Below are 22,498 nucleotides of genomic sequence, written 5' to 3'. Positions count from 1 at the left end.
CACACACACACACACACACACACACACACACACACACACACACACACAGTCTTTCATGCACTTTAAGCACATTCAGCGCCAACAGCAGGAGTCAGAAATGGGACAGACCAGAACAGACCAGAACAGACCAGACCAGAACAGACCAGAACAGAACAGACCAGAACAGACAGAGACCAGAACAGACCAGACCAGCACAGACCAGACCAGAACAGACAGACAGAGACCAGACAGATTAGACCAGAACAGACCAGACCAGACAGACAGAGACCAGACCAGACCAGACCAGACAGACAGAGACCAGACCAGACCAGAACAGAACAGACAGATACCAGACAGCTCAGACCAGAACAGACCAGACCAGACAGACAGAGACCAGACCAGACCAGAACAGAACAGACAGAGACCAGACCAGACAGATCAGGCCAGACCAGAACAGACAGAGACCAGACAGATCAGACCAGAACGGAAAGACAGAGACCAGACAGAGACCAGACCAGAACAGACAGACAGAGACCAGACCAGAACAGACCAGACCAGACCAGATCAGACAGACAGAGACCAGACAGATCAGAACAGAACAGACAGACAGACACCAGACCAGAACAGACCAGACCAGACCAGAACAGAACAGACAGACAGAGAACAGACCAGATCAGACCAGATCAGATCAGAACTGACAGACAGAGACCAGACAGACAGAGACCAGACAGATCAGACCAGACCAGACAGACAGACACCAGAACAGACCAGACCAGACCAGAACAGACCAGAACAGACAGAGACCAGACAGATCAGACCAGAACAGACCAGACAGACAGAGACCAGACCAGAACAGACCAGACCAGAACAGAACAGACAGATACCAGACAGATCAGACCAGAACAGACCAGACCAGACAGACAGAGACCAGACCAGAACAGACCAGACCAGAACAGAACAGACAGAGACCAGACCAGACAGAGACCAGAACAGACCAGACAGAGACCAGACCAGACAGAGACCTACACACAGACGTGAAATCATTGGCCACTCTAACGAATGGATCACTAGTCACTTTATTAACCCCACTTTAATAATGATGTCTACAGACCTGCCATTACTCATCCCAGATGAATATACTGTATTTCATAACTTCTATTGCATCTCGTCTATGTCGGTCAGTCACGGCCCATCCATATATTTATATGTCCCGATTCTTATTCCATCCCTTTACTTAGATTTGTGTGTATTAGGTAGTTGTTGTGGAATTGTTAGATATTACTATGCAGTCGGAACTAGAAGCACAAGCATTTTGCTACACTCGCATTAACATCTTCTAACCATGTGTATATGACCAATACAATTTGATTTGACTTGACTTGACACACAACCACTGAAATAATGTGGTTTCAGTCCCTCTGCTATACCAACCATTTACATAACGTGGTTTCAGTCCCTCTGCTATACCATCCATTTACATAATGTGGTTTCAGTCCCTCTGCTACACCATCCATTTACATAACGTGGTTTCAGTCCCTCTGCTATACCATCCATTTACATAATGTGGTTTCAGTCCCTCTGCTACACCATCCATTTACATAACGTGGTTTCAGTCCCTCTGCTACACCATCCATTTACATAATGTGGTTTCAGTCCCTCTGCTATACCATCCATTTACATAACGTGGTTTCAGTCCCTCTGCTACACCATCCATTTACATAATGTGGTTTCAGTCCCTCTGCTATACCATCCATTTACATAATGTGGTTTCAGTCTCTCTGCTACACCATCCATTTACATAACGTGGTTTCAGTCACACAGCTCCACGGAAGTGAAAGTAGCTTCCCCTGATATAAATAGTATTTTATTTCTCCAGGTGTGTATATATATATATAAGACATTTAAACGTGTTAACCCTCGCAAGGCTGCAGGCCCAGACGGCATCCCCAGCCGCGCCCTCAGAGCATGCGCAGACCAGCTGGCCGGTGTGTTTACGGACATATTCAATCAATCCCTATACCAGTCTGCTGTTCCCACATGCTTCAAGAGGGCCACCATTGTTCCTGTTCCCAAGAAAGCTAAGGTAACTGAGCTAAACGACTACCGCCCCGTAGCACTCACATCCGTCATCATGAAGTGCTTTGAGAGACTAGTCAAGGACCATATCACCTCCACCCTACCTGACACCCTAGACCCACTCCAATTTGCTTACCGCCCAAATAGGTCCACAGACGATGCAATCTCAACCACACTGCACACTGCCCTAAACCATCTGGACAAGAGGAATACCTATGTGAGAATGCTGTTCATCGACTACAGCTCGACATTCAACACCATAGTACCCTCCAAGCTCGTCATCAAGCTCGAGACCCTGGGTCTCGACCCCGCCCTGTGCAACTGGGTTCTGGACTTCCTGACGGGCCGCCCCCAGGTGGTGAGGGTAGGCAACAACATCTCCTCCCCGCTGATCCTCAACACTGGGGCCCCACAAGGGTGCGTTCTGAGCCCTCTCCTGTACTCCCTGTTCACCCACGACTGCGTGGCCATGCACGCCTCCAACTCAATCATCAAGTTTGCGGACGACACAACAGTGGTAGGCTTGATTACCAACAACGACGAGACGGCCTACAGGGAGGAGGTGAGGGCCCTCGGAGGGTGGTGTCAGGAAAATAACCTCACACTCAACGTCAACAAAACTAAGGAGATGATTGTGGACTTCAGGAAACAGCAGAGGGAACACCCCCATCCACATCGATGGAACAGTAGTGGAGAGGGTAGCAAGTTTTAAGTTCCTCGGCATAAACATCACAGACAAACTGAATTGGTCCACTCACACAGACAGCATCGTGAGGAAGGCGCAGCAGCGCCTCTTCAACCTCAGGAGGCTGAAGAAATTCGGCTTGTCACCAAAAGCACTCACAAACTTCTACAGATGCACAATCGAGAGCATCCTGGCGGGCTGTATCACCGCCTGGTATGGCAACTGCACCGCCCTCAACCGTAAGGCTCTCCAGAGGGTAGTGAGGTCTGCACAATGCATCACCGGGGGCAAACTACCTGCCCTCCAGGACACCTACACCACCCGATGCTACAGGAAGGCCATAAAGATCATCAAGGACATCAACCACCTGAGCCACTGCCTGTTCACCCCGCTGTCATCCAGAAGGCGAGGTCAGTACAGGTGCATCAAAGCTGGGACCGAGAGACTGAAAAACAGCTTCTATCTCAAGGCCATCAGACTGTTAAACAGCCACCACTAACATTGAGTGGCTACTGCCAACACACTGTCAATGACACTGACTCTACTCCAGCCACTTTAATAATGGGAATTGATGGGAAATGATGTAAATATATCACTAGCCACTTTAAACAATGCTACCTTATATAATGTTACTTACCCTACATTATTCATCTCATATGCATACGTAGATACTGTACTCTATATCATCGACTGCATCCTTATGTAATACATGTATCACTAGCCACTTTAACTATGCCACTTGGTTTACATACTCATCTCATATGTATATACTGTACTCGATATCATCTACCGTATCTTTCCTATGCTGCTCTGTACCATCACTCATTCATATATCCTTATGTACATATTCTTTATCCCCTTACACTATGTATAAGACAGTAGTTTTTTTTTTTTGGAATTGTTAGTTAGATTACTTGTTCGTTATTACTGCATTGTCGGAACTAGAAGCACAAGCATTTCGCTACACTCGCATTAACATCTGCTAACCATGTGTATGTGACAAATAAAATTTGATTTGATTTGATTTGATTTATATATATATTCTACCAGCCTGGCCAGTTCCTCTGGTTAGTCCAGTACCCAGGCCTCCATCCTGCTACAGCTCAGCACTCCACATCAAGGATAAATAATGTTGTTGGAGCTTTTAAGAAATGAGAATAGATTTTCACAGTGTTTTTATATAGGCCTTATTCAAATGCAGTCCATCCCGAGAGAGAAAACAGCTGCGCCAACCTCCCATCTGAAGCTGTCATCCTTCACAACAGAATGGATGACGTCAAGCACACATTTGCAGTATTTTTCTCAGCCTGTACCTCTCTCTGTTTCTATCTCTCTCTCTCTCTCTTGCTCCCTCTCTCTCTCTTGCTCCCTCTCTCCCTCTCTCTCCATCTCGCCCCACTCCTCTTTTGATAACGGTTCAGTGTGACTTGTACCATTTATCAAAACACTTTGCCGAGCTGCAGAAGCTCAATAAATTATTCTGCCAGATTACATCCTTTTAAAATGCGATTCTTCTCTCTCTCTTTTTCTCTTCTTTGTTTCTCTCTTTCTCCTTTCTTTCTTTCTTTCTCTCCCTCTCTCTCTCTCTCTCTCTCTCTCTCTCTCTCTCTCTCTCTCTCTCTCTCTCTCTTTCACAGACAAACACACTCTATCTCCCCCTTCTCCTCCCCACCTCTCTCAAATCTTTGCTGAGACTCTAAGCAGTTGGCTCAGTTGTTCAGACATTCGTGTTCCTCTACCGGGAGGCTAGAACTGCTCCAGATTAAAATCCACCCATTCCGCAGTCGATCCTATAGGCAGCCAGGATTCTCCCCACATGTGGCAACTTATTGACAAACACATTACTTCAAGTTTCTTTTTATCAATCAATCCACCGAGAAGCTGAAAACCAATCTGGTGAGTCGAGGCAAACAGAGGTAAGGACAAGGGTCCCAAAGTGCGCCCTATTCCCTATGGCAGTGCACTACTTTTGACCAGAGCCCTGAAGGAAAAAAGGGGTGCCATTTCAGAAAGCAGCCAGAGAGAGATAGATCTTCACGAGCTCTGATTGATGAAGGCGAGGGTGAATGTGCATGTATAAGTGAAGGTTTGGGTTTATACGCAGTCACTCAAATTCCACTGACTGTAAAATGTGGGATTGAGTGAAGCCATCATGGGCCTGGCTGGCTCGTGTATGTTGGGGCAGATTGATATTCAGTGGAGGAGTAGTGACAGTCCATCTGAGTGGGAGAAGAGATCGTCAGAGATAGACCCAGCCACAGCCAACAGGCTGCAAGAGGCTTAAAGGGCTATTTACTCCATGCTGTTTAGTGACATTTCCATTATTTATTTACCTTTATTTAACCAGGCAAGTTAGTTAAGAAGAAATTCTTATTTTCAATGACAACCTAGGAACAGTGGGTTAACTGGTCTAGGAACAGTGGGTTAACTGGTCTAGGAACAGTGGGTTAACTGGTCTAGGAACAGTGGGTTAACTGGTCTAGGAACAGTGGGTTAACTGGTCTAGGAACAGTGGGTTAACTGGTCTAGGAACAGTGGGTTAAATGGTCTAGGAACAGTGGAACAGTGGGTTAACTGGTCTAGGAACAGTGGGTTAACTGGTCTAGGAACAGTGGGTTAACTGGTCTAGGAACAGTGGAACAGTGGGTTAACTGGTCTAGGAACAGTGGGTTAACTGGTCTAGGAACAGTGGGTTAACTGGTCTAGGAACAGTGGAACAGTGGGTTAACTGGTCTAGGAACAGTGGAACAGTGGGTTAACTGGTCTAGGAACAGTGGGTTAACTGGTCTAGGAACAGTGGAACGGTGGGTTAACTGGTCTAGGAACCCTGCCGCCCCGTGATGTATACATACAGAACCCATTGATTCTTCAATAATATAATTTATAATGGATGTACCAATCCCAGATTGCCTCTTTAATGATAGATTATCCACTGATTATTGTTGAATAATATAATTTATAATGGATGTACCAATCCCAGATTGCCCCTTTAATGATAGATTATCCACTGATTATTGTTGAATAATATAATTTATAATGGATGTACCAATCCCAGATTGCCTCTTTAATGATAGATTATCCACTGATTATTGTTGAATAATATAATTTATAATGGATGTACCAATCCCAGATTGCCTCTTTAATGATAGATTATCCACTGATTATTGTTGAATAATATAATTTATAATGGATGTACCAATCCCAGATTGCCTCTTTAATGATAGAGTACCCACGGATTATTGCTGAATAATACAAGCTATTCTATCAATGCCTAATGAGCTCAATGCAACTGCACTATTCCTAGACATCAGGTTGTTTTCTCTACTGAGTCTTTGTACTGTAGTGTGTCATTCTCCTCCTTATACCAAGCCAAGTGGAGGGCAGGCGGGCTGCCCCTGGGCAGAAAACACAAATCCAGATCGTAGCTTTAAAAGTGGAACTGGAACACAGCTAGCTGATAAAAAAAACAGCATGGCAATTAGTGGAGTCAATTAATTAACCCAGGCCTTTCACCAACATACATTTCCTGATCTGTCGCTCTGATTTCTGCAGTAATGGATCGTGCATTTGGCCATTTGTTCTGCGGATGGCTTATAAATGAAGGATATAATTAATTCATTAATCGCAATATCAAACGAGAACATCAGCGTGTGCAGGGTTCGGATATTAAAATGAATGACAAACGGTTGTAATCGTCCCAATCATCAGCATCCTTCTCATTGTCGTCGTCGTCGGAGGAGGAAACAGCTATCGTTGTAATCCACAGAAATCCCTTTGTAATTAGAATGCTAATATGCTCATCAGGATCATTTGAAGGGCTCTTAACTGGTCAATTGGCCTATTAGTCAATGCACCGGGGTAATGCACAAGGGTAATGTGTGAATGCACAAAGGTAATAAACAAGAGTCGTGTGTAAATACATCAGGGTAATGAGAGAATTCACAAGGGCAATAAACAAGGGTAATGTGTAAATAAACCAGGGTAATGTATACATTCACCAGGGTAATGCACCGGGGTAATTACCAGGGTAATGCATACATGTACCAGGGTAATGTACCAGGGTAATACACCAGGGTAATGCACCGGGGTAATGCACCAGGGTAATGCATACATGTACCAGGGCAATGTACCAGGGTAATGTACCAGGGTAATACACCAGGGTAATGTACCAGGGTAATGCACCAGGGCAATGTATACATTCACCAGGGCAATGCATACATCCACTGGGGTAATGCACCAGGGTAATGTATACATTCACCAGTGTAATGCACCAGTGTAATGCATACATTCACTAGGGTAATGCACCAGGGTAATGCATACATTAATCGGGGTAATGCACCAGGGTAATGCACCAGGGTAATGTATACACACACCAGGGTAATGCACCAGGGTAATGGGCCATGGTAATGACCAGGGTAACGTACCAGGGTAATACACCAGGGTAATACACCAGGGTAATACACCAGGGTAACACACCAGGGTAATGTACCAGGGTAATACACCAGGGTAATACACCATGGTAATGTACCAGGGTAATGAACCAGGGTAATGTGTAAATGCACCAGGGTAATACACCAGGGTAATGTACTAGGGTAATACACCTGGGTAATGTACCAGGGTAATACACCACAGTAATACACCTGGGTAATGTACCCGGGTAATGTACCAGGGTAATACACCAGGGTAATGCACCAGAGTAATGTACCTGGGTAATGTACCAGGGTAATACACCCGGGTAATGTACCAGGGTAATGTACCTGGGTAATACACCAGGGTAATGCACCAGGGTAATGTACCAGGGCAATGTACCAGGGTAGTACACCAGGGTAATGTACCAGGGTAATGTACCAGGGTAATACACCAGGGTAATGTACCAGGGTAATGTGTAAATGCACACGGGTAATGCATACATGTACCAGGGTAATACACCAGGGTCGTGAAGTACTACTATTCCCTATGTAGTGAGGTACTATTCACTATGTAGTGCAGTACTATTCACTATGTAGTTCAGTACTACTATTCCCTGTGTAGTACAGTATTATTCCCTGGGTAATACAGTATTATTCCCTGTGTAGTACAGTATTATTCCCTGTGTAGTACAGTACTATTCCCTGTGTAGTACAGTATTATTCCCTGTGTAGTACAGTATTATTCCCTGTGTAGTACAGTACTATTCCCTGTGTAGTACAGTATTATTCCCTGTGTAGTACAGTATTATTCCCTGTGTAGTGCAGTATTATTCCCTGTGTAGTGCAGTATTATTCCGTGTGTAGTACAGTATTATTCCCTATGTAGTACAGTACTATTTCCTATGTAGTACAGTACTATTCCCTGTGTAGTACAGTATTATTCCCTGTGGAGTACAGTATTATTCCCTATGCAGTACAGTATTATTCCCTATGTAGTACAATATTATTTCCTATGTAGTACAGTATTATTCCCTGTGTAGTGCAGTACTATTCACTATATAGCACAGTACTATTCACTATATAGTGCAGTACTACTATTCCCTATGTAGTACAGTATTATTCCCTGTGTAATACAGTATTATTCCCTATGCAGTACAGTATTATTCCCTATGTAGTAAAATATTATTTCCTATGTAGTACAATATTATTCCCTGTGTAGTGCAGTACTATTCACTATATAGCGCAGTACTATTCACTATATAGTGCAGTACTACTATTCCCTATGTAGTACAGTATTGTTCCCTGTGTAGTGCAGTACTATTCACTATATAGTACAGTACTGATGACCAGGGCCCATAGAGTATCAGATGTGTGTTACTAGGCAGACAGTGAAGCCCGCTGGGGGCTGTGGTATATGTCTACCATCCCAACACACTAAACTCCCTGCCATGATAACACACATATACTCATACACACATATACACATACACACACACACACACACACACACACACACACACACACACACACACACACACACCTCTCAGATTACCTGTGTTTGTACACAAGTGTCTGGACCTGCAGCTCGTTCCTCTCCCAGCATGGGGAGCGTCTCAAATGACACCCTGTTCCCTATACACTGCCTCATAGGGCTCTGGTCAAACCCAGTGCACTACATTAGGAGTAAGTTGCCATTTGGGTGGCGTCCGTTGTCTCTGGCAGCAGCTGTGATGCTAGCTGGCTAGGCTGCACCCACCACAGGAGCCAGCAGGAAGCTAAACTACTCCTGTCTGCCAAATCCATGGACTGTAGCTAGGAGGGGCTGGCCACCACATGCTTCCTGGGCAGCCACTGTCGTGTTAGTGAGACAGGGAAGAGAACAGTACCATGGTGGGGAGTGTTAGCTAACATTATGTTACATGGTGGGGAGTGTTAGCTAACAGTCAGTTACATGGTGGGGAGTGTTAGCTAACATTTAGTTACATGGTGGGGAGTGTTAGCTAACAGTCAGTTACATGGTGGGGAGTGTTAGCTAACATTCAGTTACATGGTGGGGAGTGTTAGCTAACATTCAGTTACATGGTGGGGAGTGTTAGCTAACATTCAGTTACATGGTGGGGAGTGTTAGCTAACAGTCAGTTACATGGTGGGGAGTGTTAGCTAACATTATGTTACATGGTGGGGAGTGTTAGCTAACATTATGTTACATGGTGGGGAGTGTTAGCTAACATTCAGTTACATGGTGGGGAGTGTTAGCTAACAGTCAGTTACATGGTGGGGAGTGTTAGCTAACATTATGTTACATGGTGGGGAGTGTTAGCTAACATTATGTTACATGGTGGGGAGTGTTAGCTAACATTCAGTTACATGGTGGGGAGTGTTAGCTAACATTCTGTTATATGGTGGGGAGTGTTAGCTAACAGTCAGTTACATGGTGGGGAGTGTTAGCTAACATTATGTTACATGGTGGGGAGTGTTAGCTAACAGTCAGTTACATGGTGGGGAGTGTTAGCTAACATTATGTTACATGGTGGGGAGTGTTAGCTAACAGTCAGTTACATGGTGGGGAGTGTTAGCTAACATTATGTTACATGGTGGGGAGTGTTAGCTAACAGTCAGTTACATGGTGGGGAGTGTTAGCTAACATTATGTTACATGGTGGGGAGTGTTAGCTAACAGTCAGTTACATGGTGGGGAGTGTTAGCTAACAGTCAGTTACATGGTGGGGAGTGTTAGCTAACAGTCAGTTACATGGTGGGGAGTGTTAGCTAACAGTCAGTTACATGGTGGGGAGTGTTAGCTAACATTATGTTACATGGTGGGGAGTGTTAGCTAACATTCAGTTACATGGTGGGAGTGTTAGCTAACATTCAGTTACATGGTGGGGAGTGTTAGCTAACATTCAGTTACATGGTGGGGAGTGTTAGCTAACAGTCAGTTACATGGTGGGGAGTGTTAGCTAACATTCAGTTACATGGTGGGGAGTGTTAGCTAACAGTCAGTTACATGGTGGGGAGTGTTAGCTAACATTATGTTACATGGTGGGAGTGTTAGCTAACATTATGTTACATGGTGGGGAGTGTTAGCTAACATTATGTTACATGGTGGGGAGTGTTAGCTAACATTATGTTACATGGTGGGGAGTGTTAGCTAACATTATGTTACATGGTGGGGAGTGTTAGCTAACATTATGTTACATGGTGAGGAGTGTTAGCTAACATTCAGTTACATGGTGGGGAGTGTTAGCTAACATTATGTTACATGGTTGGGAGTGTTAGCTAACATTCAGTTACATGGTGGGGAGTGTTAGCTAACAGTCAGTTACATGGTGGGGAGTGTTAGCTAACAGTCAGTTACATGGTGGGGAGTGTTAGCTAACATTCAGTTACATGGTGGGGAGTGTTAGCTAACATTCAGTTACATGGTGGGGAGTGTTAGCTAACAGTCAGTTACATGGTGGGGAGTGTTAGCTAACAGTCAGTTACATGGTGGGGAGTGTTAGCTAACATTATGTTACATGGTGGGGAGTGTTAGCTAACATTATGTTACATGGTGGGGAGTGTTAGCTAACATTCAGTTACATGGTGGGGAGTGTTAGCTAACATTATGTTACATGGTGGGGAGTGTTAGCTAACATTATGTTACATGGTGGGGAGTGTTAGCTAACATTATGTTACATGGTGGGGAGTGTTAGCTAACATTCAGTTACATGGTGGGGAGTGTTAGCTAACATTCAGTTACATGGTGGGGAGTGTTAGCTAACATTATGTTACATGGTGGGGAGTGTTAGCTAACATTCAGTTACATGGTGGGGAGTGTTAGCTAACATTATGTTACATGGTGGGGAGTGTTAGCCGCTAACAGTCAGTTACATGGTGGGAGTGTTAGCTAACATTATGTTACATGGTGGGGAGTGTTAGCTAACAGTCAGTTACATGGTGGGAGTGTTAGCTAACATTATGTTACATGGTGGGGAGTGTTAGCTAACAGTCAGTTACATGGTGGGGAGTGTTAGCTAACATTATGTTACATGGTGGGGAGTGTTAGCTAACAGTCAGTTACATGGTGGGGAGTGTTAGCTAACATTATGTTACATGGTGGGGAGTGTTAGCTAACAGTCAGTTACATGGTGGGGAGTGTTAGCTAACATTATGTTACATGGTGGGGAGTGTTAGCTAACAGTCAGTTACATGGTGGGGAGTGTTAGCTAACAGTCAGTTACATGGTGGGGAGTGTTAGCTAACAGTCAGTTACATGGTGGGGAGTGTTAGCTAACAGTCAGTTACATGGTGGGGAGTGTTAGCTAACATTAAGTTACATGGTGGGGAGTGTTAGCTAACATTCAGTTACATGGTGGGGAGTGTTAGCTAACATTCAGTTACATGGTGGGGAGTGTTAGCTAACATTCAGTTACATGGTGGGGAGTGTTAGCTAACAGTCAGTTACATGGTGGGGAGTGTTAGCTAACATTCAGTTACATGGTGGGGAGTGTTAGCTAACAGTCAGTTACATGGTGGGAGTGTTAGCTAACATTATGTTACATGGTGGGGAGTGTTAGCTAACATTATGTTACATGGTGGGGAGTGTTAGCTAACATTATGTTACATGGTGGGGAGTGTTAGCTAACATTATGTTACATGGTGGGGAGTGTTAGCTAACATTATGTTACATGGTGGGGAGTGTTAGCTAACATTATGTTACATGGTGAGGAGTGTTAGCTAACATTCAGTTACATGGTGGGGAGTGTTAGCTAACATTATGTTACATGGTTGGGAGTGTTAGCTAACATTCAGTTACATGGTGGGGAGTGTTAGCTAACAGTCAGTTACATGGTGGGGAGTGTTAGCTAACAGTCAGTTACATGGTGGGGAGTGTTAGCTAACATTCAGTTACATGGTGGGGAGTGTTAGCTAACATTCAGTTACATGGTGGGGAGTGTTAGCTAACAGTCAGTTACATGGTGGGGAGTGTTAGCTAACAGTCAGTTACATGGTGGGGAGTGTTAGCTAACATTATGTTACATGGTGGGGAGTGTTAGCTAACATTAAGTTACATGGTGGGGAGTGTTAGCTAACATTCAGTTACATGGTGGGGAGTGTTAGCTAACATTATGTTACATGGTGGGGAGTGTTAGCTAACATTCAGTTACATGGTGGGGAGTGTTAGCTAACATTATGTTACATGGTGGGGAGTGTTAGCTAACAGTCAGTTACATGGTGGGGAGTGTTAGCTAACAGTCAGTTACATGGTGGGGAGTGTTAGCTAACATTATGTTACATGGTGGGGAGTGTTAGCTAACATTCAGTTACATGGTGGGGAGTGTTAGCTAACATTATGTTACATGGTGGGGAGTGTTAGCTAACAGTCAGTTACATGGTGGGGAGTGTTAGCTAACATTATGTTACATGGTGGGGAGTGTTAGCTAATAGTCAGTTACATGGTGGGGAGTGTTAGCTAACATTATGTTACATGGTGGGAGTGTTAGCTAACAGTCAGTTACATGGTGGGGAGTGTTAGCTAACATTATGTAACATGGTGGGGAGTGTTAGCTAACAGTCAGTTACATGGTGGGGAGTGTTAGCTAACAGTCAGTTACATGGTGGGGAGTGTTAGCTAACAGTCAGTTACATGGTGGGGAGTGTTAGCTAACAGTCAGTTACATGGTGGGGAGTGTTAGCTAACATTATGTTACATGGTGGGGAGTGTTAGCTAACATTCAGTTACATGGTGGGGAGTGTTAGCTAACATTCAGTTACATGGTGGGGAGTGTTAGCTAACATTCAGTTACATGGTGGGGAGTGTTAGCTAACAGTCAGTTACATGGTGGGGAGTGTTAGCTAACATTCAGTTACATGGTGGGGAGTGTTAGCTAACAGTCAGTTACATGGTGGGGAGTGTTAGCTAACATTATGTTACATGGTGGGGAGTGTTAGCTAACATTATGTTACATGGTGGGGAGTGTTAGCTAACATTATGTTACATGGTGGGGAGTGTTAGCTAACATTATGTTACATGGTGGGGAGTGTTAGCTAACATTATGTTACATGGTGGGGAGTGTTAGCTAACATTATGTTACATGGTGGGGAGTGTTAGCTAACATTCAGTTACATGGTGGGGAGTGTTAGCTAACATTCAGTTACATGGTGGGGAGTGTTAGCTAACATTATGTTACATGGTGGGAGTGTTAGCTAACATTCAGTTACATGGTGGGGAGTGTTAGCTAACATTATGTTACATGGTGGGGAGTGTTAGCTAACATTCAGTTACATGGTGGGGAGTGTTAGCTAACATTATGTTACATGGTGGGGAGTGTTAGCTAACATTATGTTACATGGTGGGGAGTGTTAGCTAACATTCAGTTACATGGTGGGGAGTGTTAGCTAACAGTCAGTTACATGGTGGGGAGTGTTAGCTAACAGTCAGTTACATGGTGGGGAGTGTTAGCTAACAGTCAGTTACATGGTGGGGAGTGTTAGCTAACAGTCAGTTACATGGTGGGGAGTGTTAGCTAACAGTCAGTTACATGGTGGGGAGTGTTAGCTAACAGTCAGTTACATGGTGGGGAGTGTTAGCTAACATTATGTTACATGGTGGGGAGTGTTAGCTAACATTATGTTACATGGTGGGGAGTGTTAGCTAACATTATGTTACATGGTGGGGAGTGTTAGCTAACATTCAGTTACATGGTGGGGAGTGTTAGCTAACATTCAGTTACATGGTGGGAGTGTTAGCTAACATTATGTTACATGGTGGGGAGTGTTAGCTAACATTCAGTTACATGGTGGGGAGTGTTAGCTAACATTATGTTACATGGTGGGGAGTGTTAGCTAACAGTCAGTTACATGGTGGGAGTGTTAGCTAACATTATGTTACATGGTGGGGAGTGTTAGCTAATAGTCAGTTACATGGTGGGGAGTGTTAGCTAACATTATGTTACATGGTGGGGAGTGTTAGCTAACAGTCAGTTACATGGTGGGGAGTGTTAGCTAACATTATGTAACATGGTGGGGAGTGTTAGCTAACAGTCAGTTACATGGTGGGGAGTGTTAGCTAACAGTCAGTTACATGGTGGGGAGTGTTAGCTAACAGTCAGTTACATGGTGGGGAGTGTTAGCTAACAGTCAGTTACATGGTGGGGAGTGTTAGCTAACATTATGTTACATGGTGGGGAGTGTTAGCTAACATTCAGTTACATGGTGGGAGTGTTAGCTAACATTCAGTTACATGGTGGGGAGTGTTAGCTAACATTCAGTTACATGGTGGGGAGTGTTAGCTAACAGTCAGTTACATGGTGGGGAGTGTTAGCTAACATTCAGTTACATGGTGGGGAGTGTTAGCTAACAGTCAGTTACATGGTGGGGAGTGTTAGCTAACATTATGTTACATGGTGGGGAGTGTTAGCTAACATTATGTTACATGGTGGGGAGTGTTAGCTAACATTATGTTACATGGTGGGGAGTGTTAGCTAACATTATGTTACATGGTGGGGAGTGTTAGCTAACATTATGTTACATGGTGGGGAGTGTTAGCTAACATTATGTTACATGGTGGGGAGTGTTAGCTAACAGTCAGTTACATGGTGGGGAGTGTTAGCTAACATTCAGTTACATGGTGGGGAGTGTTAGCTAACATTATGTTACATGGTGGGGAGTGTTAGCTAACATTCAGTTACATGGTGGGGAGTGTTAGCTAACATTATGTTACATGGTGGGGAGTGTTAGCTAACATTCAGTTACATGGTGGGGAGTGTTAGCTAACATTATGTTACATGGTGGGGAGTGTTAGCTAACATTATGTTACATGGTGGGGAGTGTTAGCTAACATTCAGTTACATGGTGGGGAGTGTTAGCTAACAGTCAGTTACATGGTGGGGAGTGTTAGCTAACAGTCAGTTACATGGTGGGGAGTGTTAGCTAACAGTCAGTTACATGGTGGGGAGTGTTAGCTAACAGTCAGTTACATGGTGGGGAGTGTTAGCTAACAGTCAGTTACATGGTGGGGAGTGTTAGCTAACAGTCAGTTACATGGTGGGGAGTGTTAGCTAACATTATGTTACATGGTGGGGAGTGTTAGCTAACATTATGTTACATGGTGGGGAGTGTTAGCTAACAGTCAGTTACATGGTGGGGAGTGTTAGCTAACATTCTGTTATATGGATCACACACACAGAGAAACTCCTCACCAATGGACAAGTGTTGTAGAGAGAACTTGAATATAGTTCTACCCAGAAAACACCAGAGTAGGAAACAACTGTCTGTTTGAATATAGTTCTACCCAGAAAACACCAGAGTAGGAAACAACTGTGTGTTTGAATATAGTTCTACCCAGAAAACACCAGAGAGGAGAAACAACTGTCTGTTTGAATATAGTTTTACACAGAAAACACCAGAGTAGAAAACAACTGTCTGTTTGAGAAAGACAGAGGAAGAGAAAGAAAATATGACAGAGCCAACAATGGAAGGCAGGGTTTAGGAGGCAGGAGATGGTATGATAAAGACAAAGAGAGAAATAAGATAGGAGTGAGTGAGAGAGCTTGAGACAGCCAGAGAGGAACCATAGAGAGAGAGAGAGAGAGAGAGAGAGAGAAGATAGGAGTGAGTGAGAGGGCTTGAGACAGCCAGAGAGGAACCATAGAGAGAGAGAGAGATAGGAGTGAGTGAGAGGGCTTGAGACAGCCAGAGAGGAACCATAGAGAGAGAGAGAGAGAAGATAGGAGTGAGTGAGAGGGCTTGAGACAGGAGTGAGTGAGAGAGCTTGAGACAGCCAGAGAGGAACCATAGAGAGAGAGAGAGAGAGAGAGAGAGAGAAGATAGGAGTGAGTGAGAGGGCTTGAGACAGCCAGAGAGGAACCATAGAGAGAGAGAGAGAGAGAGAGAGAGAGAGAAGATAGGAGTGAGTGAGAGGGCTTGAGACAGCCAGAGAGGAACCATAGAGAGAGAGAGAAGATAGGAGTGAGTGAGAGGGCTTGAGACAGCCAGAGAGGAACCATAGAGAGAGAGAGAGAGAAGATAGGAGTGAGTGAGAGGGCTTGAGACAGGAGTGAGTGAGAGAGCTTGAGACAGCCAGAGAGGAACCATAGAGAGAGAGAGAGAGAGAGAGAGAAGATGGGAGTGAGTGAGAGGGCTTGAGACAGCCAGAGAGGAACCATAGAGAGAGAGTGTGAGAGAAACAGAGAGGGCCAGCAAATGAGGAAGAGGAGAGAGGAGAGAAGAGAGGAATGCAGTAATCAGTAGGCAGCCATATCCTATGGGATCAGATCAGGCTGAGGAAGAGAGGACATTTGAGTAGGAGGAAGCCAGCACTGAGAGAGATGGAGGGTGAGAGAGATGGAGAGAGACAGAGAGAAAGAGGAGAAGAGAGAGAGAAAGGAGGCAAGAGAACGACAGAGAGCGAGATGGAGGTAGAGAGTGGCATAATTCATGCTTGGCATGTCAAGTGAGGAGTGTGGAGGCTGAAGGATGAATAATGAAAGACAGATGAGGGATTACATATGCCAGGGAGGTCTTTGTTAGAGAGAAAGAGGCTGAAGGATGAATAAGAGTGAAAGACAGATGAGGGATTACATATGCCAGGGAGGTCTTTGTTAGAGAGAAAGAGAGAGAGAGGGGGATACAGAGTAAAGAAGAGAGAGAGAGAGAGAGAGAGATAGAGAGAGAGAGGGGAGAGAGATACAGAGTAAAGAAGAGAGAGAGAGAGAGAGAGAGAGAGAGAGAGAGAGAGGGGGATACAGAGAAAGAGAGAGAGAGAGAGAGAGAGAGAGAGAGAGAGAGAGAGAGAGAGAGAGAGGGGGGATACAGAGTAAAGAAGAGAGAGAGAGAGAGAGGGGGATAGAGAGTAAAGAGAGAGAGAGAGAGAGAGAGAGAGAGAGAGAGGGGGATAGAGAGTAAAGAAGAGAGAGAGAGAGAGAGAGAGAGAGAGGTGGATACAGAGTAAAGAAGAGAGAGAGAGAGAGAGAGAGAGAGAGAGAGAGAGAGAGAGAGAGAGAGAGGGGGATAGAGAGTAAAGAAGAGAGAGAGAGAGAGAGAGAGAGAGAGAGAGGGGGATAGAGAGTAAAGAAGAGAGAGAGAGAGAGAGAGAGAGATACAGAGTAAAGAAGAGAGAGAGAGAGAGAGAGAGAGAGAGAGAGAGAGAGAGAGAGAGAGAGGGGGATAGAGAGTAAAGAAGAGAGAGAGAGAGAGAGAGAGACTCTCCTCTTGTAATTATTTTAAAGGTTGCTCTATGAATAAACATGTCCCATCAAGATCTTCTCCACGACCACAGAAAGAGATAATGAAGAACAATACAGGGACTGGTATGACCACCACCTATAGAAGCCAACCACGGTTCAGCTGTGTGTGTGTGTGTGTGTGTGTGTGTGTGTGTGCATGTAAAATGTAAGTATCTATGTGTGTGTGTATGTACAGTACCAGTCAAAAGTTTGGACACACCTCATTCAAGATGTCATCAAGGCAAAGGGTGGCTACTTGGAAGAAGTAAGGGGAGAGGAGGGGGGGGTGCATGCCTGTGTGAGTGTGTGTGTGTGTGTATGTGTCTGTTTCTCCACAAACCTGATAATAGGATGTTTGCTGCCTTGGTTTCTCCACTGAGAACAAAGACATCATTATTATTAATAGGAGGAGTCAATATTGCAAAGAGTCTGTTAGTTATTCACAAGACTAGAGACTAGAGACTACAGACAGAGAGAGGGGAGGGGGGGTGTATTGAGAATGTAACAGCTACACTGACACATGTTCTCAGATGCTGTTAATGTTTCCCTGGTATCTGGTACAGTTCTGTCACAGACATGTAGGACATCTAGAGAGAGAGAGAGAGAGAGAGAGAGAGATGAGAAGGGAGAGAGAGAGAGAGATGAGAGATGTAGAGGGAGAAAGAGAGGGAGAGGGAGAGAGATAGGGGAGAGATGTAGAGGGAGAAAGAGAGGGAGAGAGAGAGGGAGAGAGAGAGAGATAGGGGAGAGATGTAGAGGGAGAAAGAGAGAGGGAGAGAGAGAGACAGGGGAGAGATGTAGAGGGAGAAAGAGAGAGGGAGAGAGAGAGAGGGGGAGAGATGTAGAGGGAGAAAGAGAGAGGGAGTGAGAGAGAGAGATAGGGGAGAGATGTAGAGGGAGAAAGAGAGAGGGAGAGAGAGAGAGAGAGAGAGATGTAGAGGGAGAAAGAGAGAGGGAGAGAGAGAGAGAGATAGGGGAGAGATGTAGAGGGAGAAAGAGAGGGAGATGGAGAGAGGGTGTGAGAGAGAGACATAGGGAGATGGGGGGATAGAGAGAGAGACAGAGGGAGAATGGGGGATAGAGAGAGAGACAGAGGGAGATGGAGGGATAGAGAGAGAGAGAGACAGAGCCCACTAAGCAAACTGGTCCAGAGCCACAGGACAGCAACACAATAAGAACCAAATCACGAGAAAACAAAAAGATAATTGACACATTGGAAAGAATTAACGACAAACAGAGCAAACTAGAATGCTATTTGGCCCTGAACAGAGAGTACACAGTGGCAGAATACCTGACCACTGGGACTGACCCAAACTTAAGGAAAGCTTTGACTATGTACAGACTCAGTGAGCATGGCCTTGCTATTGAGAAAGGCCGCCGTAGGCAGACATGGCTCTCAAGAGAAGACAGGCTATGTGCTCACTGCCCACAAAATGAGATGGAAACTGAGCTGCACTTCCTAACCTCCTTCCAAATGTATGACCATATTAGAGACACATATTTCCCTCAGATTACACAGACCCACAAAGAATTCGAAAACAAATCCAATTTTGATAAACTCCCATATCTACTGGGTGAAATACCACAGTATCACAGCAGCAAGATTTGTGACCTGTTGCCACAAGAAAAGGTCAACCAGTGAAGAACAAACACCATTGTAAATACAACCCATATTTATGTTTATTATTATTATTTATTTCTCCTTTTTCCTTGTATTATTTGCACATCATAACAACACTGTACATAGACATCATATGAAATGTCTTTATTCTTTTGGAAAATGTGTGTGTAATGTTTACTGTTAATTTTAAGTGTTTATTTCACTTTTGTTTATTATCTATTTCATGTGCTTTGGCAGTGTTAACGAATGCTTCTCATGCCAATACTGCCCTAAATTGAAATTGAGATTGAGAGAGAGAGAGAGAGAGAGAGAGAGAGATTGAGAGAGAGACAGATTGAGAGAGAGAGAGATTGAGAGAGAGAGAGATTGAGAGAGAGAGAGATTGAGAGAGAGAGAGAGAGAGAGAGAGAGAGATTGAGAGAGAGAGATTGAGAGAGATAGAGATATAGAGATATATATAGAGAGAAAGAGAGACAAAGACAGAGAGAGAGATTGAGAGAGAGAGAGAGAGAGAGAGAGAGAGAGAGAGATTGAGAGATATATATATATATATATATATATATATATATATATATATATAGATATATATATATAGATATATATATATATATATAGAGATATATAGAGATAGAGAGAGATTGAGAGATAGAGATATAGAGATATATAGAGAGAGAGAGAGAGAGAGAGAGAGAGAGATAGAGAGAGATTGAGAGAGAGAGAGAGAGAGAGAAGAGAGAGAGATAGATAGAGAGAAAGAGAGACAAAGACAGAGAGATAGAGAGAGAGATACAAAGAGATATAGAGAGAGATAGAGAGTATATCTGAGCCTCAATTTCCGCATTTCCTTTTCAAGACAAACATGGTTAAAGGTTGTGTGTCGTTGTAACTCGTAACCTTGAGATCTGCAGACAGATCATTGACCAGGGATCACCAGGGATCAGCTGGGGTCTTGGGTTATTGTTTTTCATTCAAATCAATCAATCGGGACACAATTTCTCATTTAAACCGTCTGTCAGAGCGCAGTCTTGGGGTGTCCGGGGCGGGCAGGGTCGGCGATGATCTGACCCGCTTCTTTGTCCTGGAGGCAGGCAGGTCCTTGATGGAGGGCAGGTGACATCCGATGGCCTTTCCCCCAGACTGGACGATGCGCTGCAGTTTGCCCTTGCAGTGGGCAGGTGCTAAACCTAAACCAGACGGTGATAGAAGAGGTGAGGAGGGACTCGGTGATGGATGTGTACAATTGAAACCAGAAGTGTTCGAGAGAGAGTTAGAGTTTCCTCATTCTGGCGCAAGGTGGTACGTCCTCTGTCAAATCGTCATGGTCACCACTGTGACGTTTGTCCTTCCCCACTTGAGATTGTGGGAGATGACAGTTCGCAGGAATTTGAATGACTTGGTCGTGCTGACGGAGAAATGGTGTGCAGCCTGTAGTCAACCACTTCCTGTAGTCAACCACTTCCTGCAGTCAACCACTTCCTGTAGTCAACCACTTCCTGCAGTCAACCACTTCCTGTAGTCAACCACTTCCTGTAGTCAACCACTTCCTGTAGTCAACCACTTCCTGTAGTCAACCACTTCCTGTAGTCAACCACTTCCTGCAGTCAACCACTTCCTATAGTTAACCACTTCCTGTAGTCAACCACTTCCTGTAGTCAACCACTTCCTGAAGTCAACCACTTCCTGAAGTCAACCACTTCCTGAAGTCAACCACTTCCTGTAGTCAACCACTTCCTGTAGTCAACCACTGATTGTTTTGACTGAGTTGAGATCCAGGTTGTTCACCTCAGTATCCAGAGATGTGTTCGTAAAGTGACTGTTTAGCCTCAACTGTCCCTATAACAGCGTCGCATCCTGTACGTCAGGTCCTCTGTAGAGGACAGTGTAGGGTGCTGTATCAGAGACCAGAGGACAGTGTAGGGTGCTGTATCAGAGACCAGAGGACAGTGTAGGGTGCTGTATCAGAGACCAGAGGACAGTGTAGGGTGCTGTATCAGAGACCAGAGGACAGTGTAGGGTGCTGTATCAGAGACCAGAGGACAGTGTAGGGTGCTGTATCAGAGACCAGAGGACAGTGTAGGGTGCTGTATCAGAGACCAGAGGACAGTGTAGGGTGCTGTATCAGAGACCAGAGGACAGTGTAGGGTGCTGTATCAGAGACCAGAGGACAGTGTAGGGTGCTGTATCAGGAGAGGACAGTGTAGGGTGCTGTATCAGGGGAGGACAGTGTAGGGTGCTGTATCAGAGACCAGAGGACAGTGTAGGGTGCTGTATCAGGAGAGGACAGTGTAGGGTGCTGTATCAGAGACCAGAGGACAGTGTAGGGTGCTGTATCAGAGACCAGAGGACAGTGTAGGGTGCTGTATCAGGGGAGGACAGTGTAGGGTGCTGTATCAGAGACGAGAGGACAGTGTAGGGTGCTGTATCAGGAGAGGACAGTGTAGGGTGCTGTATCAGGGGAGGACAGTGTAGGGTGCTGTATCAGAGACCAGAGGACAGTGGAGGGTGCTGTATCAGGGACCAGAGGACAGTGTAGGGTGCTGTATCAGAGAACAGAGGACAGTGTAGGGTGCTGTATCAGAGAACAGAGGACAGTGTAGGGTGCTGTTTCAGAGAACAGAGGACAGTGTAGGGTGCTGTATCAGAGACCAGAGGACAGTGTAGGGTGCTGTATCAGAGACCAGAGGACAGTGTAGGGTGCTGTATCAGGGGAGGACAGTGTAGGGTGCTGTATCAGGGACCAGAGGACAGTGTAGGGTGCTGTATCAGAGAACAGAGGACAGTGTTGGGTGCTGTATCAGAGACCAGAGGACAGTGTAGGGTGCTGTATCAGGGGAGGACAGTGTAGGTGCTGTATCAGAGATCAGAGGACAGTGTAGGGTGCTGTATCAGGGGAGGACAGTGTAGGGTGCTGTATCAGAGACCAGAGTACAGCGTAGGGTGCTGTATCAGGGGAGGACAGTGTAGGGTGCTGTATCAGAGACCAGAGGACAGTGTAGGGTGCTGTATCAGAGACCAGAGGACAGTGTAGGGTGTTGTATCAGAGACCAGAGGACAGTGTAGTGTGCTGTATCAGAGACCAGAGGACAGTGTGGGGTGCTGTATCAGAGAACAGAGGACAGTGTGGGGTGCTGTATCAGGAGAGGACAGTGTAGGGTGCTGTTTTAGGGACCAGAGGACAGTGTAGGGTGCTGTATCAGAGACCAGAGGACAGTGTGGGGTGCTGTATCAGAGACCAGAGGACAGTGTAGGGTGCTGTATCAGGGACCAGAGGACAGTGTAGGGTGCTGTATCAGAGACCGGAGGACAGTGTAGGGTGCTGTATCAGAGACCAGAGGACAGAGCAGAGTGCTGTATCAGAGACCAGTGGACAGTGTAGGGTGCTGTATCAGAGACCAGAGGACAGTGTAGGGTGCTGTACCAGGGAAGGACAGTGTAGGGTGCTGTATCAGAGACCAGAGGACAGTGTAGGGTGCTGTATCAGAGACGACAGGACAGTGTAGGGTGCTGTATCAGAGACCAGA

General features: G+C 45.1%; 1 protein-coding gene across 1 annotated transcript in view; it reads right to left on the bottom strand.

The window, feature by feature from the left end:
* LOC121844668 (repetin-like) overlaps positions 1-22,498 on the bottom strand; it is a gene marked incomplete at its 5' end in the record, with an annotated part of 77,227 nt that overhangs the window by 19,706 nt on the left and 35,023 nt on the right. The window contains one exon of the mRNA XM_042315018.1: positions 20,043-20,161. Coding sequence (XP_042170952.1) covers positions 20,043-20,161 — 119 coding nt within the window. The remainder of the gene's footprint in view (positions 1-20,042; positions 20,162-22,498) is intronic.

Source organism: Oncorhynchus tshawytscha, unplaced genomic scaffold (genome assembly GCF_018296145.1).
Source record: "Oncorhynchus tshawytscha isolate Ot180627B unplaced genomic scaffold, Otsh_v2.0 Un_contig_2123_pilon_pilon, whole genome shotgun sequence".
NCBI lineage: Eukaryota > Metazoa > Chordata > Actinopteri > Salmoniformes > Salmonidae > Oncorhynchus > Oncorhynchus tshawytscha.
This window is presented reverse-complemented; position numbering and strand designations above follow the sequence as displayed.